Source organism: Lontra canadensis, unplaced genomic scaffold (assembly GCF_010015895.1).
Source record: "Lontra canadensis isolate GAN:19392208 unplaced genomic scaffold, GSC_riverotter_1.0 scaffold12, whole genome shotgun sequence".
Taxonomy (NCBI): domain Eukaryota; kingdom Metazoa; phylum Chordata; class Mammalia; order Carnivora; family Mustelidae; genus Lontra; species Lontra canadensis.
In genome coordinates this window covers 29,128,623-29,156,427 of record NW_022631006.1, presented here as the reverse complement: position 1 = coordinate 29,156,427, position 27,805 = coordinate 29,128,623, and the positions used below count along the sequence as shown (strand labels likewise).

Sequence of the window (27,805 nt, the reverse complement as noted above, 5' to 3'; positions counted from 1 at the left end):
ATTGACTTCTATCCTTGGACTTACAGCTTTCCTACAATAAGACTACTAGGGGAAATAAGAACGAGTCCTCCTGTATCTGGAATGGAAATGTAGGAATGTGACAAAGAGCACCACAAGCTTAAGAGAGAGTAATTTTTGCTAGGACAAATCACCAGGCTGGGGCTTCATACTGACCAAACTGTGGTTTCAACCTCCCCCAGAAATGTTGTCTCAACTGGTCAGTTAGGAAATTTCTGGTCTGCACCAAGGAGATAATCTGCCACATGGGCTCTTTCCATTCCCCAAAGGAAGAGGAAGTCAGTGGCATGATAAGCCCCCCATTCTTCCCCCTAAAGGAAGGTGACCTTGCCTCAAACAATCCTTTCTTTTCTTTTCCTAAAATTTCCTTGCCCCATAGCTCTCCCTATAAAATGCTTCCCTTTCCTACAGCTCTTTTGAGCTCCTTTCTACCTGTTATGTGGGCTGCTGCCCCATTCATGAATCATTGAATAAAATGAATTAGATCTTGAAATTTGCTCTGCTGAATTTTTGTTGTTTAATTTTGATTTTCTTTCCCAAAAGGTCCAACTTTTTTTTTAAAAAGATTCTATTTATTCATTTGTCAGAAAGAGTGTGCGTGCACATGGGGAGGGGACAGAGGGAGAAGTAGGCTCCACACTGAGCAAAGAGCCTGATGCAGGACTCAATCCCAGGACCCCGGGATCCTGAACTGAGCTGAAGGCAGACGTCTAACTGACTGAGCTACCCAGGCATCCCTAATTTTGAATTTTGATAATGAGGCAGGACACTTGGTTCCTGGGCCTGTTTTGAAAGCATAAGCACCACTACACTTAAACTAGGTGTATTATAAACTTAGCTTCACATTCTGTTTTGTTCCCTGCTTAGTCATGTTTTACACACCTCTTAAGCATTGTGCATGATTAATTATCATCTTTGCCCTTTTCACTCCACCCCTTGTTTGGACATCGATGGTAAGAATCTGATGGGAGAGTGCCTGGGTGGCTCAGTGGGTTAAGCATCTGTCTTCAACTCAAGTCATGATCCCAATGTCCTGGGATCAAGTTCTGCATTCGGCTCCCTGCTCAATGGGGAGTTTGCTTCTCCCTCTCCCTCTGCTCCTCCCCCTGCTCATGTTCTCTCTGTCTCCCCAACTATCTCTCAAAAAAATAAAAATCTTTTAAAAAAATTTCTTTTGGTTGCAAATCACCACAAATTGAGCTACCACTATTTTAGTTACCCTAGGGGGAATATATTTTAAATCATTGTAGGAGTGGGGTAGGGATATTTTGAATGAATCTTTGAGTAACTATATTATAAAAAAATAAAGAAGGATCAGTCTTGGGAAAAAGCTGGATCCTTGGGTGAGCTGGAGACCAGGGCCCAATGGGCATGAATCTACTTTAACTTTTTTTTCTCTTAAAATCCTTGAGATGTAGCAATTGGTTGGGTTTTGGAGATGAGAGCCAAGAAAGAACTCTTGAGATAACTTTTCATGAAAAAAAAAAAACAAAAAACAAATTCATGCAAATTCTTGAGACGTCTTTCATGCATTAAAGTATGGGGACAGGACCCGTGGGCAGAAAGAACTGCACTGGGGTCATGAGGAGTGGCCCATTTTATACTTTCCAGTTGGGAGGAGGTTAGAGATACTGTTAGTCTCTAAGGAATTTGGGAGCAAAGTTTCTAGGACCTTCAGAAGACTAGCTGTTTTAAGAAAAGGTCATTTATCGTAAGTATATCTCCCTTTTAGTACCAGAAAGAGAGAGATGACTCTATAAATCACAAGAAATGATTTTTAAATTTTAAATTCAATTAGCCAACATATAAGACAACATTAGTTTCAGAAGCAGAGTTTGGTAATTTATCAGTTGCAAATAACACCCAGTGCTCATCATACCACATGCCCTCCTTAATGCCTAGCACCCTGTTACCCCATGCCCCCACCAACCTTCCTTCCAGCAACCTTCAAGGAAACCTTGTTTCCTATGATTAAGAGTCTCTCATGGCTTGTCTCCCCTTCTGATTTCTTCCCATTCAGTTTTCCCTCACTTCCCCTATGATCTTCTGCACTATTTATTATATTCCACATATAAGTGAAAATATATGATAATCGTCTTCCTCCAATTGACTTATTTTGCTCAACATAATACCCTCCAGTTCCATCAAAGTTGAATTAAATGGCAATATTTCATCCTTTCTGATGGCTGGGTAATATTCCATTGTGTATATATACCACATCTTCTTTATCCATTCATCTGTTGATGGACATCTGGGCTTTTTCACTAGATTAGCTATTGTGGACATTGCTGATAGATACATTAGGGTGCAGGTGCCCCTTTGAATCACTACATTTATGTCTTCGGGGCAAAGACCTTCTAGTGCAATTGCTGGGTCATAAGGTAGCTCTATTTTAACTTCTTGAGGAACCTCCATACTGTTTTTCAGAGTGGCTGCACCAGTTTGCATTCCCACCAACAATGTAAGAGGGTTCCCTTTTCTCTGCATCCATGCCAACATTTGTTGTTTCCTGACTTTTGTTCATTTTAGCTATTCTGACTGGTGTGAGGTGATAACTCACTGTGGCTTTGATTTGTATTTCCCTGGTGCCAAATGATGTGAAGCACTTTTTCATGTGCCTGTTGGCCATTTATATGTCTTCTTTGGAGAAATGTCCATAGGAAACTTATCAATTTAAAAAAAAAAAAAAACTCTTATCGGTGGAGAAGGCACAGACTTAAATATGTATAACAAACCTAACCATATTTTTTAATATTTTATTTATTTATCTGAGAAACAGATTGAGAGCATAAGTGGGGAAGAGTCAGAGGGAGGACTAGACTCTCTGCTGAGCAGGGAACATGATGCAGAGCTCTATCCTGAGACTCTAGGATCATGACCTGAGCCAAAGGCATAGCTTAACTAACTGAGCCACACAGGTGCTCCCAAATTTACCATTGTTTGCTGGGCTTTTCCTGGTAACCTCCTATAATTGGCTTCTCCATTCCCATTTCAACATCTTTTTTTTTTTTTTGTCTTTAGCTGAAAATGATGTTCAAGATGGGGGCTTGAGCTATTATGGGGAGTTTTACTCAGTTTTTCTGGATATCTCCCATATATACAGGAGATACACATGCTGTTGAACATCCATTTGTTTTCCTTTTGTCAATCTCTTTTTATTACAGAGCTAATAAAAGAACCTAGAAGGTGTCCACCAAAAATTGTAAGAAGGCAATAATTAATCTCATTTATTTGAGATCAAGATTTATAATTTGGGTTGTACTGATTATACAAGCCAAATAGTGTCCCACCAGAAAGCAAAAATCAGAGGTTTTTTAGACACAAAAGGGGAATGTGTTTTTTTGTTTTTGTTTTTTGTTTTAATATTTTGTTTAACTATTTGAGACAGAAAGAGCACACAAGCACAAGTGGGAGGGAGGGGCAAAGAGGGAAGGAGAAGCAGACTCCCCACTGAGCAAGGAGCTGGGTTTGGGGGTCCATTCCAAGACCCTGGGATCATGACCTGAGCCATAACAGACTGTCAGACTGAGCCACCCCAGGAGCCCCAAGGGGAATGCTTTTATACATGGTTTCCAAAGAATTTTTATTGAGTTGGTGCCAGAAAACTCATCTTGGCTAAACATAATTTGTTGCTAAGGCAATCACTATGCAAAGTCTAATAGATATTGTAGCAAGTTGCAGGTGTTCCCCCAGAGATCTTAGAGCCTTTTGGTTTGGCCCAGTTCAAAATTCATGATTCCACCCAGTGAAGATGTGCATAAGGACCACCTCCTTAATGACCTCCCTGTTCCATTTTAAACCCCCTTGACATAAGGACTTAATTTTTGTTTTGGAGTAAACTCTACCCCTAATGTGGGGCTCAAACTCATGACCCTAGGATCAGTGTCACCTGCTTTACCAACTGAGCAAGCCAAATCCCCATAAATGACTTTATTTTATTTCACCTTTCATAGTGGGCAGAGGGAAATTGTTGTTTTCTGTTTTTTAGTCAGAATGTTCAGTTTATACCCAGAACTTCACTTCAAAGCATATTAGTAACAATGCCATACTGGTGTATAGTTTCCCGGTTCTCTCCTTGGATGGGAAATATGTCATCAGGATTAGATAGAGAAATACTGGCATTTATTGAAAGCACTGGTGTTTCTATACAAAAACCCAGCTCAAGTCAAGCATTCCTTGAATAACAGGGACTCATATGCTGATAGACTGGATAGGGGTTATGTCATGACCACGTTATGAAGGTCCTTCCATTAGTTTTTTCTTTCCACAATGAAAGCTTTAGTTAACCATAAAGTAAAGTTAACTCACAATTAGAAAGCAGGTTCAAGATTCCCAACTCAATGACATTTCACCATGTGATTCAACTTGGCTTCTTACACGGCAAACAGAACAGGACACAAGACAAACCGCAGCAGAAAACAGATAACAGAAGGTTGTAGTAAGTTAATGAACCAAACTCGAAGTCAGTCTGTGGGCGCACAGTTGAGATAAGGCCTCGGTCATGTCCTGGTCAGCTCTGGCCACACTGCTTCCTATGATCCATCGGGGAAGGATCTTGATTCTGTTTGGAGATCAATGGGCAGAATCTTCGGGGGCAGTTGCCTTTGTAAGTGGTCAGACATCAAGGGCTCAAGTCTGAAGAGTCTGACATTGTGTTGCCAAATCCTCCTCTTTCTAAAGGGATTGAATCTGCCCTAGGAGACCTTTTCTGGTTCTGCTCCTTATTAGTTCTGGGGTATCAGCAACACCGGTCCCAGGGAATATCTCCTAGCTGCTGTACCTTTAACTACTGTGTCATGGCTTGACACAGGCCACTGCTTGACACAGGGTCCTGCTTGACATGAGAGACTCCATCTTGGTCTCTACAGGTTGTCTCAGATCACACTCCATAAATCCAACTACCCTCTGGTATTTTGGGGTGAAGAAGGAGAATATAAAGACAGGAATTATGGGCACCTGGGTTTGGAGGACTTGAAAGATGACTCTGAGAAAAATTAAGATGGCCATCACATGACCCTATATCCGCAACCCTTCCTAACAAGTTCATGGGATCCACTGAACACCTAAACCAGGCAGTGACTCAGTGAGTGCAGAGAGAGGCAGCAGAGAGAAGCTAGGAGGGCTGACATGAGAAGGGGCAAGCTCAGAGAGAGATCCACAGGTGTCCAAGGCATCTTATTTTACAGTGTATTATAGGAATTCAGTGAGGAATTTTGAGAATCACAGGAAGCAATGCATGTGAAAGTAATTTTGTAAATAATAAAGTGTTCATGTTGATCTATATTATTCATAATATCATCATAAGGATGATCTACCCCAGTCATTGCCAGTTTTATCTGGTAAATCCAGTGTTTCTGAAATAAATGTGGTATTCTACTTTTGATGTGGAAGACAAATCATTGTAAACCTTAAGCAGACATTCAACAATTCAACTATGAGCTCAGCCATAAGCTCTAAGGCTTTTCTGAAATGAAGTCATCAAGAAGCACCCTAAACTGACTGGTATGAACATATCCCTTTATCTCTGCAGAAATCAACTACCAAAGCAGCCCAGGTATGTCAGTTAACCCTTGTTTCTGAGAGCTGTTGAGCTGGCCTCCTTCCTTGAGTTCTGTCTACCAGCTTCTGTAACAGACTCTGCTTGGGTTGTGGCTTCTAATTTGAGTTCCTAAAGAGATATTATCCCTTGAATTTAAATTTAAAATCGTTTGTTACTTCTATTCTTTCTTTAGACATTTTCCTTGACTTTAACTTCTTTCTATTAATTCCTTGATATTTCCTTTTGTTAACCATCATTCAATTATTTATTTATTTATTTGGCACAAAGAGAGAGAAATCACAAGTAGGCAGAGAGGCAGGTTGGTGGCTCCCTGCTTAGCAGAGAGCCCAATGCAGGGCTCAATCCTAGGACCCTGAGATCATGACCTGGGCCGAGGGCATAGTTTTAACCCACTGAGCCACCCAGGCACCTCCCATCATTCAATTTTTTTCAGTGTTTTGGTACAATGTTTCTCAAAACCATAATAGATAGATGTCCTCATGCAGACTATAATAATGTCTTAGGGTATCTGAAGCTGGAATCCATGGCCTTCCAAGGACTCCATGGAAGGAACTGACAGGGTCATGAACTGCTATGGGGTATTGACCTCAAAAAATAAATCTTCAGGTAATTTTACCAGCAAAAAATGGGCTTATTCAGGAATAGCAGAGAACTGCAATCAGGGACAAGCAAGCTATAGCAAAACTGTAGGCAAGTGCTTGAACAAAGAGGAACACTTTTTTCTAGAGGAAAGGAAAAAGTTTGGAAGGCTGTTATAAACAGAAAGTCCATTGGAATAAATAGGGAGTGGGAAGTGTGGTAGCTTTGCTTTGGCTGGGTTGTGACAGACTCAGTTGGCTGGACAGTTCAGAGCAGGGTGGGGAAGCCTATCTTGCTGCTGGACTAATAAAGTAGTTTGCCTTGCAAAGTAGTCTTTTCCTGTTGGATCTGTAATTGGTGTGAGTGATAGGGCATGAGAGCGCCCCCTGCTGGCCTCCACTGCCATTCTAAACCAGGTTTCCATGTATTAATTTTCACAGGGAGGGAAAAAAATTAACATATTTATTTTCACTAACCTGCCACTGAGATTTAACAATTCCTTCACTTCTGGGGGCAATTCGCTGGCTCAGTTGGAGGAGTATGCGACTGTTGGTTGCAAGTTCAAGCCCCACTTGGGTGTAATGGTGACCTAAATAAATACAACTTTAAAAGAGAGAGAGATTTCTTTCTGTTGGTGGTCTTCTTGGTTATTTCCTTATCTTGCTACTGTGAACAATGCCTCAATGAACATAGGAATGTGGATATCTCTATGAGATCTTTATTTCAATTCCTTTGTATAAACACCCAGTATTAGGATTACTGGATCATAAATTGTAGTTCAATAATTTTTTAAGATTTATATATTTATTTGGGGTGGGGAAGGGCAGAGCAAGAGAGTGAGAGAGAGAAAGAATCCCAAGGAGACACCCCAATGAGCACGGGGCTTGATCTTCCAATATGGGGCTTAATTTCCCCGCCCTGAGAACATGACCTGAGCCAAAATCAAGAGTCAGACACTTAACTGACTGAACCACCCAGGTGCCCCAGTACTTCTATGTTTCATTTTTGGAGGAATCTCCATACTGGTTTCCATAATGGCTGCACCAATTTACATTCTCACCAATAGCATACGAGGGTTCTCTTTTTCTCAGTATCCTCACTGTCTTGTGTTAGCCTCAATATTGGAGAGTGATGCCATCAACTATGGCCTGTACATTGCCCGCACTATTCGTGGTTAGCCCCACAGACATTTTCCCACTCAGAGCTGATCTTGTGGCTGGACCCGCCCTTGAGGCTCTTAGTTTGTTTGCAAGATACACCTCAGCAACAACCCTCAGGGAGCTTTGAAAAAATGAGGCTAATAAGCCTCATATGTTCAGGAGGGTATATGGCCCAGCCAAAGCCACACAGTGATGTCTTGAGTAGAGAAAGAGTGCACAGACTTGGGGCTCTGCCTTTATTGGAGTCAAGGGTGGGATCCCCAGGATTTTGAGGTTTCACTTTTTATTGGTGAATTTAAACACATAAGAGTGGGAATGAAAGCATGGGAAAAGAAAAGGGGGGTCACACAAATGGTCAGTCATCTAGGTCACCCAGAGCCAAAGGGGGTGCATCATGGGTGGGATGGCATCCCTCCTTAGCTAGCTGTATAGCCAGCAATGTGTGTATTTGAGGGGTGTCTTTGAAAAAGATGCCTTGGCAATCAAAAGCTTATTGTCAGGCACTTAACACTACACTTACACCACTTCTTATCTTTTTTTTTTTTTAATGATAGCTGTCCTTTATCAGATGTGTGATGATATCTCATTGCAGTTTTGATTTGCATTTCCCTGATGGTTAGTGATGGTGAATGGCTGAAGAAAATATGGTATAAACACAATGGAATGTTATGCAGCCTTAAAAGAGAAGGAAATCCTGTGATTTTGGACAACATGGATGGACCTGGTGGACATTATGTTGAGTGAAGTAAGTCAGACACTGAAAGACAAATACTGTCTGATCTCGCTTATAGTGGAATCTACAATAGTCAGACTCACAGAAGCAGAGTACTGTGGTGGTTACTAGGGGCTTGGAAGGTAGGAGAAATGGAGAAATGTTGGCCAAATTTCAGTTTAGCAGCTGAATAAATTCTGGAGATCTGATGTATATAGCATAGTGATTGTAGTCATGTTAAAACTCAAAATGGAGTTCCTTGTGCTAAGCCCCACATTACCAAACTGAGACTTAACTCCAGTTTTGACTCTCCCAGAAACTGGGACCTGCTTGTTCAGCACTAGTTAGATAATCTGCCTGATAGATCCCTGCCATTCCCTAAAGGAAAGTAACTTTGCAAAACCGGACCTGCTCTTTTGCCTAGTAGTTCATCGCTGTTCCTGCTTCCTCCTGCCTATAAAGGTCTTTCATTCAGTACAGCTCCTTGGAGCTCCTTTCTCTCTGCTAGATTGGATGCTGCCTGATCCACAACACTGAATAAAGCCAATAAGCTCTTAAAAATTTACTCAGTTAACATGTGCCTGGCTGGCTAAGTCAGAGGAGTGTGTGACTCTTGATCTCTGGGTTGTGGGTGTAGAGATTATTAAAAGTAAATAAACTTTTTAAAAAAGAAAGTCATTTTTTAAAAATTTACTCAGTTAAATTTTTTTAACAGGTGGCAATACACTACTATACATTTGAAATTTGCTAACAGGATAAATCCTAAGTGTTCTTACCACACACACAAAGGAATCCTTATATGAAGTGATAAATTTATCAATTAACCCGATTGTAAGGAGAATTTCATAATGTATATGTTTACCAAATCAACTTTTTAAAAAGATTTCTCTCTGTATCTGCTCTAACTCAAAAGATTTCAGTTTAACCAGGTTGTGGGTATTGGAGAGGGCACAGATTGCATGGAGCACTGGGTGTGGTGCAAAAACAATGAATACTGTTACGCTGAAAATAAATTTTAAAAATTTTTTAAAAAATTAAATTATGTAAAAAAAGCTATGTCAGATATGATGCATGAAGATATAAATAATAATGCAATTATTAAAAAAAGATTTCAGTTTAGTCCTTACACACACACACACACACACACACACATACTTCCTTTCTTTAGCAGCCAGCATCTGCATGTATCTCTGTTCCAGAGTTTGTTTAAAACAGTCAGAGGTAGAAGGAAGAGGCATGGGAATTGGAAGGATCATTCTCTCTGGAGTAAATGAGATAAGGGGTTCTGTGTCATGGTTATGGATCTGGTGGGCATTAATCTTTGGCCAGAGTGTATGAGGCTAGTAAGGTGTGTGCATGCTTATAAACTGAAGAGGGTAGGAGGGGGAAAAAAATGCCCCCCCCCACAAGAACCTTAGCACAGTCTTCTCAGATACCTGCAGTTTAAGTCCTTTATTATAAGGAAAACATGAAAGATGTTTCCGTTGGGAAGAGTGAGTGAGTCTTAAGTGAGCTCCTACATTTTTAATATTCTGACTTACTAAAGAGATTCAAAAGTCTGGGAAGAGAGAAAGTAAATCTCTTGTATCATTTCTTGATGCTGTTAGAGCCCAGCACAACAAGGGAACCAGATTATCCAGATAGGGCTCTCATTTTGCCAGCATGCATTTCCAAATTTCAAATACTTCTCCCAACAGTTGACTTCTGGGAATAACCAAAGCAGTTACTTTCAAAACCATCCTTATGATGAAGTGGAAAATGGCCTGGATTAGAAGCCAGTTCAACTGGATTTTTGTCTCAGCTTTCCCACTAATTTCATGGTCTTCAGCAAGTCCCTGAACTTTGGGTTCCTACATATAACATCAGCAGCATTATACCAATGCTGTGCTATTAAAATGAGATTATTTAGATGTAAGCCCTTTGAAATGCTATATAAATCCATATAATGACTAAATCCCAGAGGATAGGATCTGAGAGAGCTAAGCTAACCAGTATTATAAAAGAAAGCCAAAACATTTACTACAGAAAAGCCCGGACTCATCATAAGTTTATGTCTCCATTTCTCTTTGATATAATGTACTTAACAGAATAGGTTATAAAGAGAAAAAGAGTCAGAAGCAGAGGAGACAGAGCCTAGGGCAGCCCAAACGCATTATTCATTGCTATTCAAGGAGTAAGTTGAAGGCCAATGGGTCAGGCAGTAACCCCCACAGGCTGGTGTCTATCTGTCGAAGTGCACAGGCAACTGCGGATCACCCTCACAGGCAATGACCACATGCCTAGTGCTCGCCGATGCCCGGTATCTGCAGTTGGGGAACCTGGAACTTCCTGTCTCCCTGCAGTCTGTGACCCTCACTACACCCTCATGGCAGTTCATCTTGCCATTCTTGCACTGGATATTGGTGGTGCTACAGATACTACGAATGTTCCAGATGTCTTCATGGACGAAGGTGTTGAAACGCTTGCACTGACGCACGGTCATCTTCCGTCTTTGCATCATCAAGTTGCAGTAGGTGTCATTGCCACCTGTCTCTTCAGGGTCCACATGCTGCCGCAGGAATCGGTGATACATACGATCCTGGCCGTAGGAGGGCTGCACCAGCCCCAGCCCCAGCAGGGTCAGCAGCAAGAGCAGAAGAAGTGAACGGGTCCTCTGGAGAGCCATCACTGCCTTGGAGATGCCTAGATGGAAACCCAAGGGGCAGGAGAAAGGAAGGTGAGATGCGGCACTGGGGAGTGGTGTGGGGAATGGCAAATTGACATTGCCTCAACTCTAGTCTCCTCTTTCCTCCTTATTTGGATCAGTTCCCCCACTCTTCACTGTTCACTTTTTCCGTCTTGTTTTCCCAAGAGCGAATAGTTTGCAAAACGTGTTTTTCTCTGAAAACTAGAGCCCATCTCTTTTATGGAGAGAACTCGCTTCATCGAGTACAGCGACTCAGGACAGACACTGACCATGTGGTTCTCCAGTGCGTCTGGCCTCTGTGGTCAGAGAGGGAATAGGAAGAAATGGCAGATCTAAGGGAAACTGGAGTTGACCATCTCTTGAGGTAATTCTCTGGTCATAGGATCTTTGGAGTTTTTGGTACTCTGGAGACTCCGATTTCCGAAAGTTTGGATACACTCATGATATGTCAGAGCAAGTTTAAGAACTGATTTTCATTCCTTACATCTGGAACTGAGGAAGGTGCAGAAAAGAGGCCAGAGTAATACTGGGGGTAGCCTTTCCTCTTCTATGGCTGTTCTTCCTGTGGTATTAAAATCAGATCCTTTTGGAAATCCTGTTCATCGTCTATAAAGAGCCCCTAGGAAAGCAGAGTAACTAGCCACTGTGCTTTGAAGGTAGTGAATATTGGCTAAATAAATGAACATAATGAGTGAGCTTGTGAACAAATGAAATGAAATGGATATAGAGAGTGAAAGTGTTTTCCAGGCTTGTGGAATTGATCATTAAGCTAAGAAACATTTAAAAAATAAATTTAAACAGCACAATCTCCACAAAAAAAGGACATGGATTGTGTCTTTTATTACCCCCCCCCGGGTGTATGTACAACCCAAAATACTAGGCCCTGGTGATACAGTCTATCTATTGTCATGCATCTATCCTGTCTTGTCCTTAGCTGTTGGTAATTATCCATCGTCTCTGGTTGCAAGATCTTTGTGTTGTCCCCTCTTGATGGAGGGAAATAAACATTTGTTTTACAGAGTTAGAAATTAACAAACAGAAACCTCTGGAACAACAACAAAGAAAGCACTGTGATATGGATTAGAGAAATTGCTTTGGTGGACTCATTAAAGAAAGGAAACCAGTTCTCTCTGGATCTAAAATCCGTACTCTTTCCACCATCCTCTGACTGCCTCTCCCGTTCCACTTCCTAAACATTCAAGATACCAACGATGTTTGCGCTCAGAGTTGCTTCTCCCTAGCAACAGAATTGAATCCGGAGTGGAATAGTGTGGGAGGGGAAATGCGAGTCACTCACCAACACTAGCTAGATGCTGCCCTCTGGCCGTCAGTCTGGGATTGACATGGAGTCAAACGAACTCCTTGACTCTTGCTGGGGGTCAGGGCTGCCTCACGAGGGCAAAGAAAAATCATCTCCATTTCAACCTGGAGTCAGGCGCGTTTCTACACGTGCAGTCCACAATCAGCCTCAGCTAAACTCCTGGGTTGATATCTCTGGGTACTACTGTCCTTCGTTTTCAGAGATGCCGCGTCATGGTGCCGGGTCATGAGCGTAAAGGGCTGAAACGGCTGAGGAGGGACCTGCAATCGGTCCCACCTAAGCCTACACTTTGGTTAGTGGTGACAACCAGGATGGAAGAGAACCATCGCTCTTTTCCATGCCACCTCCTAGGTTCACAGCCGCCTTCTGCCTCTACACAGAAAGTTTTAAAGCTCTAGGTCATTTCTTGGGCCTGTAGCTGATATGGGAAATAGAGTAAGGCAGAGAGAGAATATGAGGAGCTGTAAGAAGGGGGCAGGGAGAAATTATGTTCAATTTACTCCTCACCCCAGCACCAAAGGATATAACTTCTGAAGGCGCACTTAGCACTTGGGTAATGGTTTCACCACAATGGTGTACTTTGTTTTCCCCCAATTTAATCTTGTACCTCTCATCTTGCACAGTTCTGTCTACTTTCTCTCATCCTGGTTCTTTGTGATGGAGATCATGGTTTAGCAAAATAACTGGCTACAGAGAAGACGTAAACTATTCATGCAGAGCAAACCCACGATCTCAGCCGCACCGACCAACTGATTTAACAAGATAGCGGAAAATATTAGCCAACAGAAGTCCAATGTAAATGTCAATGGGTACATCTCAAGGCTCTAGGAACAACAGAAAATCAAATGACCGCCAAATCATCCCAACACATACTTTTTGGTCAGAACACGCCTCAAAGCCTTTTACTGCTGCACCAGATTGACTCTCAATAAGAACTAATTCGGATACCATGATCCCAAAGACTTAGCTTTGCCACATTAACTGTGTGACCTTGGGGAAATTACTTAAACTCTCAGCATATTTTCTCATAAATAAAATGAGCATAATCATAATCCCTACCTCTCAGAGATATTATAAAGAATAAATGATAAAATCGCTGTAATGTGCTTATCACAATGTCTAGCCCATAATAAGTGTTTAGTAAATGTTGGCAAAATCTTTTCACAATTTCCATTCTTCTTGGTTTCCTTTGCTTCCTTCAATCTGATAAAAATAATGAATGACTACAGCAAATTACATATATTTTGGATCCCCTCCCCTTTATGTTGTAGAGTACTTATATTCCCAGGAAACTATAAGGCTCTTTTTTTTTTTTTTTTTTAGTTTTTTTTTTTTTGAAAGACAGAGATCACAAGGGGGGAGAGGGGGGGGGGGGGGGGGGGGGGTTGGAAGCAGACTCCCTGCTGAGCAGAGATCCTGATGCGGAGTTCGATCCCAGGACCCTGATCTCAGGACCCTGAGATCATGACCTGAGCTGAAGACAGAGGCTTAACCCACTGAGCCACTCAGGTGCCCCTATAAGGCTCTTTTTAAGGTGAACTACTAGAATTTCTGCTCTGTCTCTAGAGAAATCTGTCCTCTCTAAATTGCATGGAATTTTCTTCCCGGAATGCCACCATTCCTTGAAGGACATGACATTTTTGAGGTTATTCTTCTCTTTTCCTTGCAAAGTCAATGAAGTACAGCTGACCAGCACTTCAATTCCTCAAATGATTCACTCCAGATAAAATGACCTGCCTGTAACTTGATATTTCATTTTAAACAGCTTTTGAAAATGAGAGAATAAGAGACCCAGAGCAAAAAGTACTAGGATTGGCTCCATAGTTGCTAGCTTCCTCTACAAGTCAGGAAGCACCTCCACCCCACTGCCATGCAATTTCCCAGGAAATAGTCATTTTTCCTAAGACTAGAGCAGAGTATGCAATGGCAATGCTATAAGCAGATGTTTGGAGAAGACACCAGTTTTCATAAATATGGTGTGATCAATGTAGCAAGGGTCCATGCCTTTGACCTTCTCTATCATGAGCTTGAGTGGGGCAATGATCTGTATGGAAGTCACTTTGCTTCATATCAGGGTGATAGTACTGGTTGGAGAACCTGAGAAAGGATCCAAATATTCTACCAAAAACTCATACTTATTTACTTTAAGTACTTAATCCTTACTTACTCCTTAAGGGGTTTTTGAGATTTTATAGTAAGACAGTTTTTCCAATAAGAGAGGTTTGGAAAATTCTTCTTCCTAACTACAAACAGTGTTTTCAATTTGGAAATAGAGAACTCAAAGTGGACAGATTCATGGGTTGAAGGTACACCAGTAACCTACTTCTCCATCACTTCTTCCCAAAATCTGAACATTTCCAGCAAGGCCTAGCTCTCCTGGACGGCATCTAGATACTGGTCTATAACCTGAGTATTGAGCAACTAGGGTTTTGGGCCTACTTCAGGGCAATGTGGGCAGCAGGAGAGGCCACCATTGGGAATATGGTGACCACTATAGTTATATATTCACAAAATAGCAAAACTGTGACTTATAACTGTAATTTATTAACTACTTTCCAAATAAAATATTGAGGCAGCAGTTGATAGAAATTAGGTTAACAGGAAGTTAATCGCTCAACCTGTGGATCGTTAGTATATTTTACAAAGAGAGTATTATCAACCTAAGCATATGTTTACTTGAAAATCAAGTCTAGTTGAGGAAGAATAAGGGACAATGTTTGGAATCTATGATCTAGGACAGTTACCAGACATTGGTCAATAAAGTAAGAGATTAAGGAAAAAATAATGTAACAATGAATAAATACGTAAATAATAAAATAATCACTTTTGTATCCTTATATAAAATAGCCATGAGAATATCTTAGGAACATTCCATTCAAAGCAACATCAAAAAATTACCTCCTACTTAAGAGGAGTGGTAGCTGCCTTTTGGAATTCATGCAGGAGTGCATGTACAAGTACGTGTGTGAAAGAAAGTGGAATGAATCTATTGGTATTTACTCTTAAACTGTTCTCCTCAAGGTTTAACATTTGTAAAAGTAATACTGGCTTATTATTTTCCCCTTTCTCTTTTCCCCTTCTGTTATTTGCCGGGAGCCCTGGAGTTTTCCTAGTTCTCTCTGCAAGATGAATCTAACCACCTTACCTTTACAGAAAGCTAAAGTCCACCTCCTTACTGACTGATAAGGAACTGATAATAAAAGGGCATTTCTATTCTATCCAATCCTCTCTGGGAGCAGTTGAATGGAGAAAATGGGTAAGATTAATAGGACAATAATTAGTGAGAAGGCTCTGAGCCTTACTGATTTCAGAGACATTTTTATTTATTGAACATGTTGTAAAATGGAAAACAAGAGATCCAGGCAGCTCATTCTCTGGGCCCCTGACCATGAAAGTTGCCACCACCATTCTGGGATGTGGAGAGAAATGCAAGGAAAAGAGAGCAGAGCCAGCTGTGGCCTCTGATTACGGACTGAAAAAGGACTCATCAAAGTGAACAGGTAAGCCATGTTCACAGCGAACAACAATGTGTCTGAACCCTGCGGTAGCTCTATACTGGCACGGAGGCCGAGGGGACCCTCCCCTATGCCTGCAGGTGGTGACCTGGAAAAGAGACTTGCTTAGTCTTAAACCTTCTCCGTAAGGTTCTCCATTATTTCCACAGATGGCCTTGATGTTGTTCTTGTTGTCATGAATAAAGGTGTTGGTGTCTTTGCAGGGTGTGGTCAGGCCTCTTCTCTTCATCATGATTTCACAGTATTTGTCATTCCGGCCCCATGGTTTGGCATCATAGTGTTTGGTCAGGAAGCTTCTGTACCTAGGGTCATCCTGAGCCAGGGCTGGTGGGGTCAGACCCAGACCCAGCATGCAGACCAACAACAGGGAGCCCAGGCCCACCATCATCTCTTCCAGTAAAGGATCCTGCCAAAGGCAAAAGGAGGTGTGGTAGGGGTATAGAAGAGCATTGCCCAATCAGGCTAAAAGTACAGGGACCTTCCTCTCTTACATGAATCAAGTATCTTCAGTAACCTAATTACATCTTTTCTTTTCTCTTCCTCATTAATCTCAAACTTTTCATCAATCTGTTTCTTTGGAAAGTCTATTTAAAAGTTTCCTGAGGGGCACCTGGGTGGCTCAGTCGGGTAAGTGTCTGCCTACAGCTCAGGTCATGATCCCAGGGTCCTGCATGGGGCTCCTTGCTCAGCAGGGAACCTGCTTCTCGCTCTCCCCTGCTCATGCTCACTCTCTTTCTCTTTCTCTCTCTCTCTCTCTGACAAATAAATAAATAAATAAATATTTTTTAAAAAGTTTCCTGAACACAACTTCATGTGCCAACCATGTTTTTCTATCCCTCAGAATTGGTGAGTATTTATTTACCATAGCGTAGCATTACAAAACCCATTCACACTCTTTCACTCATTTATCAGTTACTGTAGTAACAAATTTTACACAAGCCCTTGCAGGTATCAGACCACTGTGCTAGGTCCAGAAACACAAAGACCATCAAGACACACCAAATACCTCCCTAAAAGAGGATGTAGCATCCATGGAGAAGGGATGGGAGCTCCAATTTCCTCAGATGAGACAGTAAGATAAGAGGTGAGAGCTATGAAGAAGGGGGACTTTTAGGGAACCCTGAGCCCAGGGAAGGCTCAATCAGAGGACTGTTGAAGACAGGATTCTGGGCAATCATGATAGTTAGTCGGCGGGCTGTGAGGAGAGCATTTGAGAGCAGTTTATCCTCAGGTGAAGGGAGGCAGCCCTAGTTTCCCAAGAAGTAGATGTTTCATGGCCAAAGGTGCAATTATGATGTACCATTGAGAAAGAGCAGGGAGAAACATGGAAGAACCCATGTAAAGTTTACAAGTGGTTCTGGGGTGAACTCTTACAAAGGACTAGAAAAAGAATAAAAGCTTATTCCTAGGTGCCTCTTACATTGGAAACACCTTGGATTATTCTCAAAGAATATTACCTAATTTTCCCTGCACATGTATATAGACAACACCACAGGCAAATGACGTTACCATGTGGTAAAAACAAAAACAAACCCCAAAACAACTCCTTAGACCTTTTTTTATTTTTTCTAAGTAAACTCTATGCCACACATGGGGCTCAAACTCACAACCCTGAGATCAAGAGTCACATGCTTTACCAACTGAGCCAGCCTGGCCCCCCTCCTTAGATCTCTTCATCAAGTCAAAGGCTTTACAACTTGCTGCAATGATTTCTCAAATCTTTCTCAAAAGAAGAAGAAAGAGAAGAGGATTGCTGCCATTATCTCTCAGGAAAGAGCTGTCAGTCTCAAACTCTAGAACTCCCACATCCCTGGGGTGGTGTGCCAGATACTCAAACACACCCACAAGGTAAACATGGTACTTCTTCCTGGAGCATGATTTTAACTCAGTGATGGATAATTAAAAATGGAATTAAGCAAATACAGATTATAACAAAACAGAGAACAATTTTTTTATGAACTTTTAAGGTCTTATTTCTTATGAAATTTGAAGATTTGAGAATTGAAAGACACTTGGTGTTTGCAGCAGGTAGTTTCTGATTATACTTTTAGTTCTTTGGAGAGAATTTTAAAGAATATTCAGAGCTTTTAAAAACCACCGTAGTCCATGCTTGCTTTGGCAGCCCATATACTTAAACTGGAATGACAAAAATCACCATACTCCTATACATTGTATCAAATATATGTGAATACCCTCACATTCAACAATAAAAATTATTTTCACTGTAAATTTGAAACCGATTTTATAGAGTGCCTGGGTGGCCCAGTCCGTTAAGTGTCAGACTCTTGATTTTGGCTTAGGTTATGATCGCAGGGTTGTGAGACTGAGTCCCCATGTTGCCTCAGCTCCATGCTCAGTGTGGAGTCTGCTTAAGATTCTCTCTCTCCCTCTGCCCCTATCCACCTCTCTCCCTCTCAAAAAAAAAAGGGGGGGGGATTGATTTTTATAATTTTGTTTCTCAAATTGTTTCTCAGTAATTCATTTAATTTATGACTGGGTAGGGTGTTTTTTGGCAATCATCACACATACTTAGAAATTCTTGCAAGGGAAAAAAATTTGACCTTCAAATTATTCTTAAATGTAATATAATTCCTATGGATACTAAATTTAAAAATAAATGGTATATTTTCATAGACATTAAATTATTAATTTTTATTTTGTGCTTTCCTGGGTGCCTGGGTGGCTCAGTTGGTTAAGCAACTGCCTTTGGCTCAGGTCACGATCCTGAAGTCCTGGGATCAAGTCCCACATCAGGCTCCCTGCTCAGCAGAGAGTCCGCTTCTCCCACAGACCTCTCTCCTCTCATACTATCTCTCTCTCAAATAAATAAATAAAATCTTAAAAAAAGAATAATCTATTTTGTGCTTTCTTGTGAAAGTCATAACCACGATTTTCATATCAAATAAAATTTTTTTAAGATTTTTTAAAATTTATTTGAGAGAGAGAGAGATTGAGAGGAGGAAGGTCAGAGAGAGAAGCAGACCCCCTGCTGAGCAGGGAGCCTGCTGTGGGGCTGGATCCCAGGACTCCAGGATCATGACCTGAGCTGAAGGCTGTCGCTCAACCAACTGAGCCACCCAGGTGCCCATATCAAATAATTTTGTAGCCCTCGCAGAGGCCATAGGTTCTAGCACTAGGCCTGTAGGGTTGCTAAACAGTACTGGGAGTATGACTGTGCATCCAGAAAAACAAGGGAGTCTGGGATTTTGCTGGTTACATGGAAAGACATGTGACAATAGTAAACAAAGTGAACTCTCTTATCAACATTTGGCATTGATTTGCTTTGTCTGTTTCATAATAACTATAAACAAATTTGGTACACTCCTAAGAAATCTTTTGACTATTCCACAACACTGATGTAAGTAGCAGCTGAAAAGGTTTCCATTAAGCACTTAGCGTATCATTTGCAACAGAATCAAGTGAAATTGCACTTAGCAAGAAAGTGGTATACAACTGCAGGGGGGAGAGTCACCCCTAAAAGACTAACAAGTATTCCTACAGGGCTGCTGCTCCAACACAGCTGCTCCTGCCCCGCTACCCTGCTGCCAAGCTCTTTACACTTCTATTGTGCTTCCCAGGCTCCTGGGTGTGTTCTCTTTTTTTAGTTTTTTGGAAGATCTCATCAAAGTTTTATTGATTTGGAATCAAGTAAGTTTCTTGCTCAGCAATAGATAAATATTGCCTTTTTTTTTATAAACATATAATGTATTATTAGCCCCAGGGGTACAGGTCTGTGAATCGCCAGGTTTACACACTTCACAGCAAATATTACCTTCTAAAGTCGAAGGTAACTGTAGAATTACAGGATCTCAAGATCCAAGGCACCTTCAAAGAGCTCACACAGTCAGCACATCTCTTGCAGAGTCAGAGCCCCAAGAGTTTTAAAAAAAAAAAAAAATCAGGAAATAGAACCAGAACTGGTAGTACCCCCAGAGAGTCCGTAGGTGGCAGTGGTGGATAGGGATGTTCCCAACCATTCAAGGCTACGGAAGAGACCTTGGTAGATGTGCAGGTATTACACAGGTTGTGGGGATACTGCTTGCTCACAGAAGGGAGTGTGAGCCCACAGGTCTACCTAGAGTCTCTGTGCAAACACTCTATGCTTTAGATATTAAGATGAAGGACACTTCACTAAATATAAGTGTCAAAGCAAAAATCACAAAGCTGATCTGTCCACAAGGACATAATCAAATAAAGATTTACCTGTTGTCAGCTTTCATAGGTGCCATTTCCACTATTATCTATGTGGTCTTGGGCAAACAATGACCTGTTTACTTGTCAGTGTTTCCTACTGGTGTGTAATCAGTAGGAGGACAGAGCCCATATTAGTCACTTTGAATCATAGTGCCTGCCTCATGGTAGGCCCTCAATAATTATGTTTTTAATGATTGACTTCATTTTCCCCTCCAGGCCTAAATTTGTTCATCTGTAGAAAGAGAGTTGCTATCAGTTAAGGCCTGAAATTCCGTAGTTCTCATTAAGCATAAAAGCCTTTTCCTTTCCTTTCCTTTTCTTCCACTTGAATTGAGAGACAAGTAAGTTACTTGTGTAAGTTTAGTTTGGTGGCAAAAGGCACCAGCCAGAAGAAATAGCTAATAGATTGACTGAGAAGCATCATTCTTTAAGGCTCAGCAGGTAAGCCAAGCCCACAGACCACCTCTAGTTAAGACACTGGACTGACACTACATAGGCTCTTCATATCCTAAAAAAGCATTTGCTTGTTGGAGGTTGAAGGTCCTCACATCTCAGTCTTAGAGGTTAAAGAATATCTTTGTTTCTGATTTGCAGAATTTGCACATTCATTCTGTAATAATTCAGCTAAGGTTCGTCCAGGCTTATTATAATCTTAATTTCCTAAGATATCCAGAAACCAAATCCCAGCAAGTATACACTAGGGTTACCAGTAACAACATCTGCTCTGCCATTCATAACTTCCTCACTTATATATTCCATCCGAAATTTCCCAAAAGTGGGAGTTGAAACGGAATTGGGAGAAAACACATAAGACATTATATGGGGTGTAGAAGTGAATCTGCCTAGGCCAAGTGTGCAGAGCCTCCCATCTGGTGGTCAAATTCATTCACACATACCTCTCTACACCTAAGCACGTAACTGTCAGATTTTCATTGCTGGCATTTGTCCCACAACTTGTTTTTTAGACGAACTTCACCTTCTGTCTCAAACCAGTCCCTTAGTCTTCACAAAAATTAAAATACTCTTTCTCTCCCCTTAGACAATGTTTTGTATTCAAAAGATCCATCAAACTTTATACACCAGGGAGTTAACTTGATAGTTTATGATTATGACTATGAATACAACTTCCATTAACATAGCCTCATGCTTTTATATGTTCTAGGGCAATATTATCCAAACTGAAAGCTTACCACCCAATGCATATTCCTCTATCTCCTTCCTTCTTTCTTCTCTTCAAACTGACATTATACCTTTTTTTTTTTTTAACCTTGGCATGTGTTGTTCCATTGTGTTTTCAAAGAGCACCCAAAACTTTAAGGAAAGAAATTAGTGGGAAGGTTTACAAGAAAACAGAGCTAAAAGTATATTCTCTGTTTCTTTCCTTGCTAAGTCACATAAAATGTCGGGGCAGGGAGCTCCAGATAACCCTCCAGCAGATGCTTTTCCTAGATCTTTGGGGACTTTACCACAATTTAGGAATCCCTCCCAAATCACCACTTGCTCCCAGTTTTACTAATTTCCCTTTATCCACGTTTAGGCTATCCCAGAAGAAATCTGTTTGCATTTTAAACTTTAGAATCTAATTTGTTTCTTTCTTAATTCATGAGCTTGGGCCAAGAGTTTTTAAAAGGGAAAAAATTGTTTCATTGAAATGGATGGATGTCTAGAAATAGTATACATATATAAACAAATAGAGAAATAGGTTACCCAGGAGGAAGAGTCTTACAGAAGTCTGGAAGTTTCCTTCCAACTGAAGATGGGTTCCAGCTGTTGGTTCCTGGAGATGGGTTCCAGCTGTATGAACCTGGAGGTCCTGCTCGGTTCTGATTATATAGTGATCAGACAAACAGGGAGGGAAGACTAGGTCTAAAGATCCCCGATGCTGGCAGAGACATGAAAACCAAGGACACTGCACTTGGACAAACAAAGAGAGTCATTCACCTTTCCCTGGGCAAGACTGGGTCGAACATTAACCCACATGAATTAGAGATTTGTTCTGGGAGGCCAACTTTGATAAACATGGTCTTTTGTCCCACAGTTGCCTTTTTCTGATGTCTGTGGTTCCGACTCCTACCCATAACAAGACATGCAGTGATCTGGATCCAGAAGATATTGTTTCTGATCTTATGGGCCATCTGTAAGAACTGTGTTGGAGGAAGCCTGCAGAGTAAGATGTGGCCTCCCAGCAGGATGCTGTCCCACTGTACTCTGTTTTTACCCACATAATTTGGTTTTACAAAAAGATGCTAAGTAGACTCTTCCATAGATTACACAGAACCAGGAAAGCATTCCTAGAGAAGGTTATATGACAGCTCTTAGTACCCTGCCCCTGCCCTCAACCTTCCAGCCACTAACCCCCAGAAGTTTCCTTGCCTTATTTCAAGGGCTTCTCCTTCCTTTCATCCTTACCTGTTCACAAGAGATTAATCCTCAGCACTCAATCTTCTGTTCCTTGTAAAGTAGATGTAAAATTGGTTATCTCCACCATCAGTGCAACCCTGGTATTGCATCTACTCACCAAATGGCTCTGTCGCTCTAATAGAAACAAGCCAACTGGGTCAAAGTTTACTGGGGTCACTTTATAAAGATCCTACGGCTTCAAATATCAGGCAGCGCAGGATGCCAGCTGTTTCACAGACCCTCAGTAACCACCTCCGCTGCTGCTGAGTCTCCAAGAGTGCTATTTTTAAAAAAATCCTCAACCCTCGGTTGCCTCCATCCACCTTCAAGTTTTCAGTCTGCCTGTCTCTGAGGTGTCAATCCAGACTGGCGTCCTGCCAATAAAATAACTGGACTTGAAATCATCCTAATAATTATAATCATAATAATAGTCATTGCCTTTCATTTTACGAAAGTCTCACACACTTGATTATATCTGACCATCACCAGGACTGTGTGAGGTAGGTGTTACGGAAGTCAGTTTTTCTCATGAAAGAAACTGCCAGTTCAAACAAGAGAAGGATAGTCCAGTCGGACTTCAAACTCCTTGTCTTCAGGGAGAGGATCTACTCATCTTTCCAGACTCGGCATGAGCAACACCACCTCTGAGTCTGACAGGCTCTCCTCAATTCCAACCCATCCCAGGAGAAGGGGCCCACATCTTCCTTGGAGGATTCTCTGTACCCAGTACACACCAGGCTGAGGCAAACACAGAGCCACAGTCCCAAGCTGACAGCTTATGCTGCGTTGCCTCTAGACTTCTGACGTGCCCTGGTGTGTGTGAAAAGCTGGTGAGTCAGCCTGAGTGAAGCCTATCTGTGTAAGAGTCTGTGATGTCCCGGGAAAGGATTCATCCATAGAGAAGGACATGATGAGAGAAGGGAGAATGATGCCAAGGCTATGCAGCAGTGTCAGGCCAGGACTACAGTGTGCTCTGCTCACATCCCCTCCGACCTCGCCTCCTGGGGCCTAGAGGAAGGAGGGCACTGCAGTAACAACTTTCGTAAAAATCAAGGTTGTTTCATTAAATCTCTATAAGGTTCAGAAAGCATACAGCAAGTTAGTGTGAAGGAGCTCACTCCGTGGTTGACCAGAGGTGGTATGGGGGTGGGGCGGGAAGTAAAGCACATTCCCCACCGTGAGGATCCCTTTGGTTCAGATTGAGGCACGTCTGGACAAGAGCTAGAACAACAGGTCAGACCATTTGCTCTATCAAAAAGGAAGAGGACACTGCGTGTTGGCACCTTCAGACATTTTTAGCAGCATGGGCTGGATGCAGGGATAGACCTCACCCAGGGAGGCAGAGCAAAAAGAAGTAAATGGCAGCCTCTCTGTCTGGGTTAAAGGGGCTAGTTTGCAAATATGTTTACACCCCCTGGGAACTTCAGAAATGCTCAGAGAAGAATGTGAGCTGATCTGGAGTTCTTACAGCATGGGTGGGATGGATCTGGCTTTACTTTAGGTTGGCAAACACGCCATTAGCCATCATCTTTTGATGATTAATTAATCTTCTTGTCTCTCCATTAGATGGAACCCTTAGAGAGAAGAATAATTTACGTCACTCATCTCTGCATTCTTAGTATCTCAAAGAGTGGCTGACTCCTTGGCCCCAAGTTGTTCTTGTTAGCCCTCAGTGCTTCTAGAAATGTGCCATCTGGTCTCACTTTGGAGATCCCAACCATACAGATTCTTCTGGCTTCTGTTAAGACTTGCAGGCACAATTGGGTTTCGCAGCAGTTACCAAACAATGTAGGCCTAATTCCCAGGTAGAACTGGAAGGCTTCCAAAGTTCCCAGGAAAACTCTGCTTCTGGCATTAGTGGTAAATCCTGACCTTCATTTCTTAGGTATTGGTCCCTATTCTAATGTAAAAATCTATAGGAGGATTAACTCCTTAAACAGGCTGTGATTCACACATGCTTGTGCATGAGCTGTAGAGGCTGTCCTAAGAATGGTTTTTGGAGGGGGTGCCTGGGTAGCTCAGTTGGTTAAGGGTCTGCCTTGGCTCAAGTCATGATCCAGGGGTCCGGGATCAACCCTCACATAAGGCTCCCTGCTTAGTGGGAAGTCTGCTTCTGCCCCTCCCTACTGACATACTCTCACTCTCTCTCTCAAATAATTATAATCTTTAAAAAAAAGAATAGATTTTGGTAGCTGGAGTGGCTTGAGGATTTGAGGAGGAGGAAAAGTAGACAGCATGGCAAACCTGGAAAAGACAAACTTCAGTGGCTTTTCAGCTGTGGTAAGGCACAGTTCTGCCTACGCTTCGCTTTTCTCCCCTGCCCTCTTCCCTTTTTCCTACATCTCCACCCAAATTCTGAGCTAAAAGGAAAAAAGTCTGAGGAAGTGAAAAAAGGACCAAGCACACAGCCACAAACTACCTCTCCCTCAGTACCTGGTGCCTCAGAGTTACTGAAGTCTCTGGAAAGGAAGGGACAGGTGTTTCTGCCCATACAATTGTTCTGCCAAACACCAAAGTTCAAAGTCCTTTAGGTACAGAGAGATTATTCAACAAGACATGGGGCTCGCTGAGTGGGGCCTCTACTGGTATCTAACAGAGCACCCAAATGCGGACTTTCCTTTTGTGGGCAAACCCTAACTATTTGAGTGGTACCTATTTTAAATTAATAATATATCACTTTTTTAAAAGAGGCTGAAGAACTGAATTCTAAAGAGATACAAGCCTGTCGTTTGGTGGGGAAGACAATGCCAGGCCCATACAACACCCTTAAGACCTCAGCAATCCCAGACTACAGAAGAAGCTGCCAACTCCCACAGTCTGTGGGGATCAAGATGACTTGAGCAACAGGCTCGAGTAAATCTCTGGTAAATCACCTGAAGGCAGAGATAAGGTACTCCAGTCCAGCATCACACACACATACACACCCACACACAGTCCCACGGCTTGAAACACCAATTCAAACACCAACTCACACAAACAGATCAACTTCTGATGTTAGCTTTATGCTGTGGTGCTGGGGAGCAGCCTCTGGCGTCTGAACACAGCCAGGTCACTTTCTGGCCTCTGGGATTTCTCTTGACAACTTTGGGAGAATTCACAGCCTCCCCCATGCAAAAAACTGGTTAGGTGAATGGTGAGTGGTTAATTGGAAAAAAAGTTTGACTATTTCATTAAAATGCCTCTAAGTGCTTATTCATTTGTACTGCAAACTACCTAAAACAAGGAAAATATATATATATATACATATATATATGTATATATATATAAAATCTTCAGTAATTTTAATAGGTGTAAAGCAATTGTCAATTGAAAAAAGCCCAATCATATATTTTTTTTAAATGTTTTGACAGCTTCAACTTAAAAGTCATCATCCTTTTCCTGAAAATTTTCCTGTGTCTCTTCTTCACACCTTGCACATAGACACAGGCAGCCCAGGGTTCTTCTTCTAAGGACTCAAGTGCTGGTGTCCTTTACCCTTTATACAGAGTACATATGTTTAATTCTGTCCTTAAGACAAATTATAAAATTAGGGGATGGAGAGATGTGACTAATCTTTTCATTTGTTTGAACTCTAACGTTTTTTTTAGGTTTATAAGCATGAAATTAATTTACTAACAGAACTAATGGTTAAAAGAGGATGAAGATCCAATGAAAAGAAGGATAACATCTCCAGGAGTGGGAGACACTATGACTAAGGGAGAATGGGCCAAAGTCTTGTTGACATGCCTGTGTGTTTTCAAACAAAACAGAAGTTACACATTCACTTTTCAACAAACTGAGCTTTGTGCCCATTCTTTTTCCCAGATTTCAAGGTGTTCTGCTGAGAATAACTGTTAACAGAGATTGCTCTTCACTCAAATACAGATTAAATGAAAACTTTTTTTTAAAGCTTTTTTTATTTATTTGACAGAGAGAGAGAGAGATCACAAGTAGGCAGAGAGGCAGGCAGAGAGAGTGGGGGAAGCAGACTCCCAGCTGAGCAGAGAGCCCGATGTGGGGCTCAATCCCAGGAGCCTGAGATCATGACCTGAGCCAAAGGCAGAGGTTTAACCCCCTGAGCCACCCAGGCACCCCTAAATGAAAACTTTTAATGAGGGGTTTCATTGGCCTGCTTCCGTCCACTTTCTTAGCCATCTACTTTAATTTCTGAATCACATGGGTAAATGCTTCCAACAATAACTTGACAAATCTCTTACCTTTGCCTGATTGTAACCTGACATCTGCTCTTGCACCAATAGCCAGAGCCATTCTTCTTTTCCTGGAATGGTTTCCCCATCTGTTCTGCTAAATTACATAGCTCTTGTCCACCTTAATAGAGTACCTTCTTTTCTATAAGTACCATCTTACTACCACCCTGCCACCCCCAAGAAGTCATAGAATAAGAAAGAGGGAGACCTGGAGGACTATCTATCAAGGCCTCATTGAACAGATGAGGATACTGAGGTACAGAGAAAGAAAACATGTACTGCACCAGGAACATCTGGTGTTCCAGGGACTAGAAGCTTTCCAATGCACCACGTAGGTTTCATAGTCCACACTAGCAATTTCTAGAAAATTAAAGCTAATTTTAAAGATGCCACTGAAAGCTGCTGTTTGAGGAAAACCTACTGAATATTCCATGAATTTCAATAATATTTTATCTGTAAAAAGAGTTGCTTAAAATAAAGTGTGTGTAACAAAATTATCCTTCTGCACTAGCTAGTTAGTAACTGTGTTGTTGGTAGTTCTTTGAATACCTGAGACTGCTTCTGGGAAGTTGGCCAGTGCTGTTCAGATAATAATACCACTTGAGTTTCTAGTGATTACAGTTATGACTTGATTATAAGGTTAGGGACACAGAGGGAGGGTCTTGCCTCATTTGAGATTTCCCTAGTCCCCAGAATGATGCTGAAACTATTTTTACTGTCCTTCTTGAATAAAGATGTTCTGTTTTGCCCATGTGTTACCATATGACACGCTGTCTCAGAGTAAAAAAGATTGAGGATCCCAACACTTTAGTAAGAAAGCTTAAAGAAGAGCCTGTTGGCCGTGAATCCCGGAAATTTGCAACATTGGCTGTAGGTGGGGAGAAAGAAGTGAGACACCAGAAAACAAAAACGCAAACCCCAAAGGCAGTTATGCTGGCAAAAATTGGACAAGGCCTAAATCTGACGATCCACCTGGGTACCAAGTAAAGAATCCTTAGGTTTGGGCAAGTGGAGGCCTTCCCGGGCCTCCACCCGGTTCACCAATTCTGCGCCCTCTTCTGAGCCTACATTCTAGGCGCTAGACTTTCCCGAAGCCGTGTGTGCTTCGGGTAAGTCTAGCGCCTAGAATGTCTCTGCTCGGCTGCGGGAAGTAAATCTCAGGGTAGAAATGTAGAGTCGCTAACTCATAAAAGAACAAGACTTTTGACCTTCCTTAGCACTCCTCAGCGGCTCCAACCCGGTTCTGCAAACGCCTCCCCGAGGAGCCCCACACTGTCTCTGCTAAGAAGGGGCTTCTCGGGCCAAAACGCTCTTGGTAAAACTACTGAGGAGGAGGAGAGCAGGATGTGAACCCACCTCGGCCTGGAACGGGGCTGCAGAAACGCGCAGAACAGCGGAAAGAAGTTTTTCTCACGGCTTCTTCCCCTGCCTGTATGATGATAGGGAGTTGGTAGAAGACGCAAAGACTCCCTT

At 41.9% G+C, this 27,805-nt stretch overlaps 2 protein-coding genes across 6 annotated transcripts; both read right to left on the bottom strand.

The window, feature by feature from the left end:
- Window positions 1–10,059: 10,059 nt before the first annotated feature.
- On the bottom strand, window positions 10,060–27,794 carry RNASE4 (ribonuclease A family member 4). Of its 3 annotated transcripts, none has more exons than XM_032856967.1 (2): window positions 27,689–27,794; window positions 10,060–10,711 (listed from the first exon to the last, which is right to left on the bottom strand). In XM_032856967.1, exon 2 carries the CDS (start codon window positions 10,692–10,694, stop codon window positions 10,251–10,253), a length of 444 nt encoding a protein of 147 aa, XP_032712858.1. In that variant the 5' UTR covers window positions 10,695–10,711; window positions 27,689–27,794; the 3' UTR covers window positions 10,060–10,250. The 3 variants fall into 3 exon arrangements, with proteins under 3 accessions (XP_032712858.1, XP_032712857.1, XP_032712859.1); XM_032856966.1 differs by lacking the exon at window positions 27,689–27,794 and adding an exon at window positions 21,472–21,553; XM_032856968.1 differs by lacking the exon at window positions 27,689–27,794 and adding an exon at window positions 21,453–21,546.
- On the bottom strand, window positions 15,314–27,800 carry ANG (angiogenin). 3 transcript variants are annotated; one of them, XM_032856971.1, is made up of 2 exons: window positions 27,689–27,800; window positions 15,314–15,957 (listed from the first exon to the last, which is right to left on the bottom strand). In XM_032856971.1, the coding sequence occupies exon 2, from the start codon at window positions 15,937–15,939 to the stop codon at window positions 15,502–15,504; it is 438 nt and encodes a 145-aa protein (XP_032712862.1). In that variant the 5' UTR covers window positions 15,940–15,957; window positions 27,689–27,800; the 3' UTR covers window positions 15,314–15,501. The 3 variants fall into 3 exon arrangements, with proteins under 3 accessions (XP_032712862.1, XP_032712863.1, XP_032712860.1); XM_032856972.1 differs by lacking the exon at window positions 27,689–27,800 and adding an exon at window positions 22,155–22,174; XM_032856969.1 differs by lacking the exon at window positions 27,689–27,800 and adding an exon at window positions 21,453–21,557.
- Window positions 27,801–27,805: the final 5 nt, after the last annotated feature.

Excerpts from the sequence above, each read along its gene's own strand:
- RNASE4 (XM_032856967.1), bottom strand. The coding sequence starts at position 10,694 with ATGGCTCTCCAGAGGACCCGTTCACTTCTTCTGCTCTTGCTGCTGACC.
- ANG (XM_032856971.1), bottom strand. The coding sequence starts at position 15,939 with ATGATGGTGGGCCTGGGCTCCCTGTTGTTGGTCTGCATGCTGGGTCTG.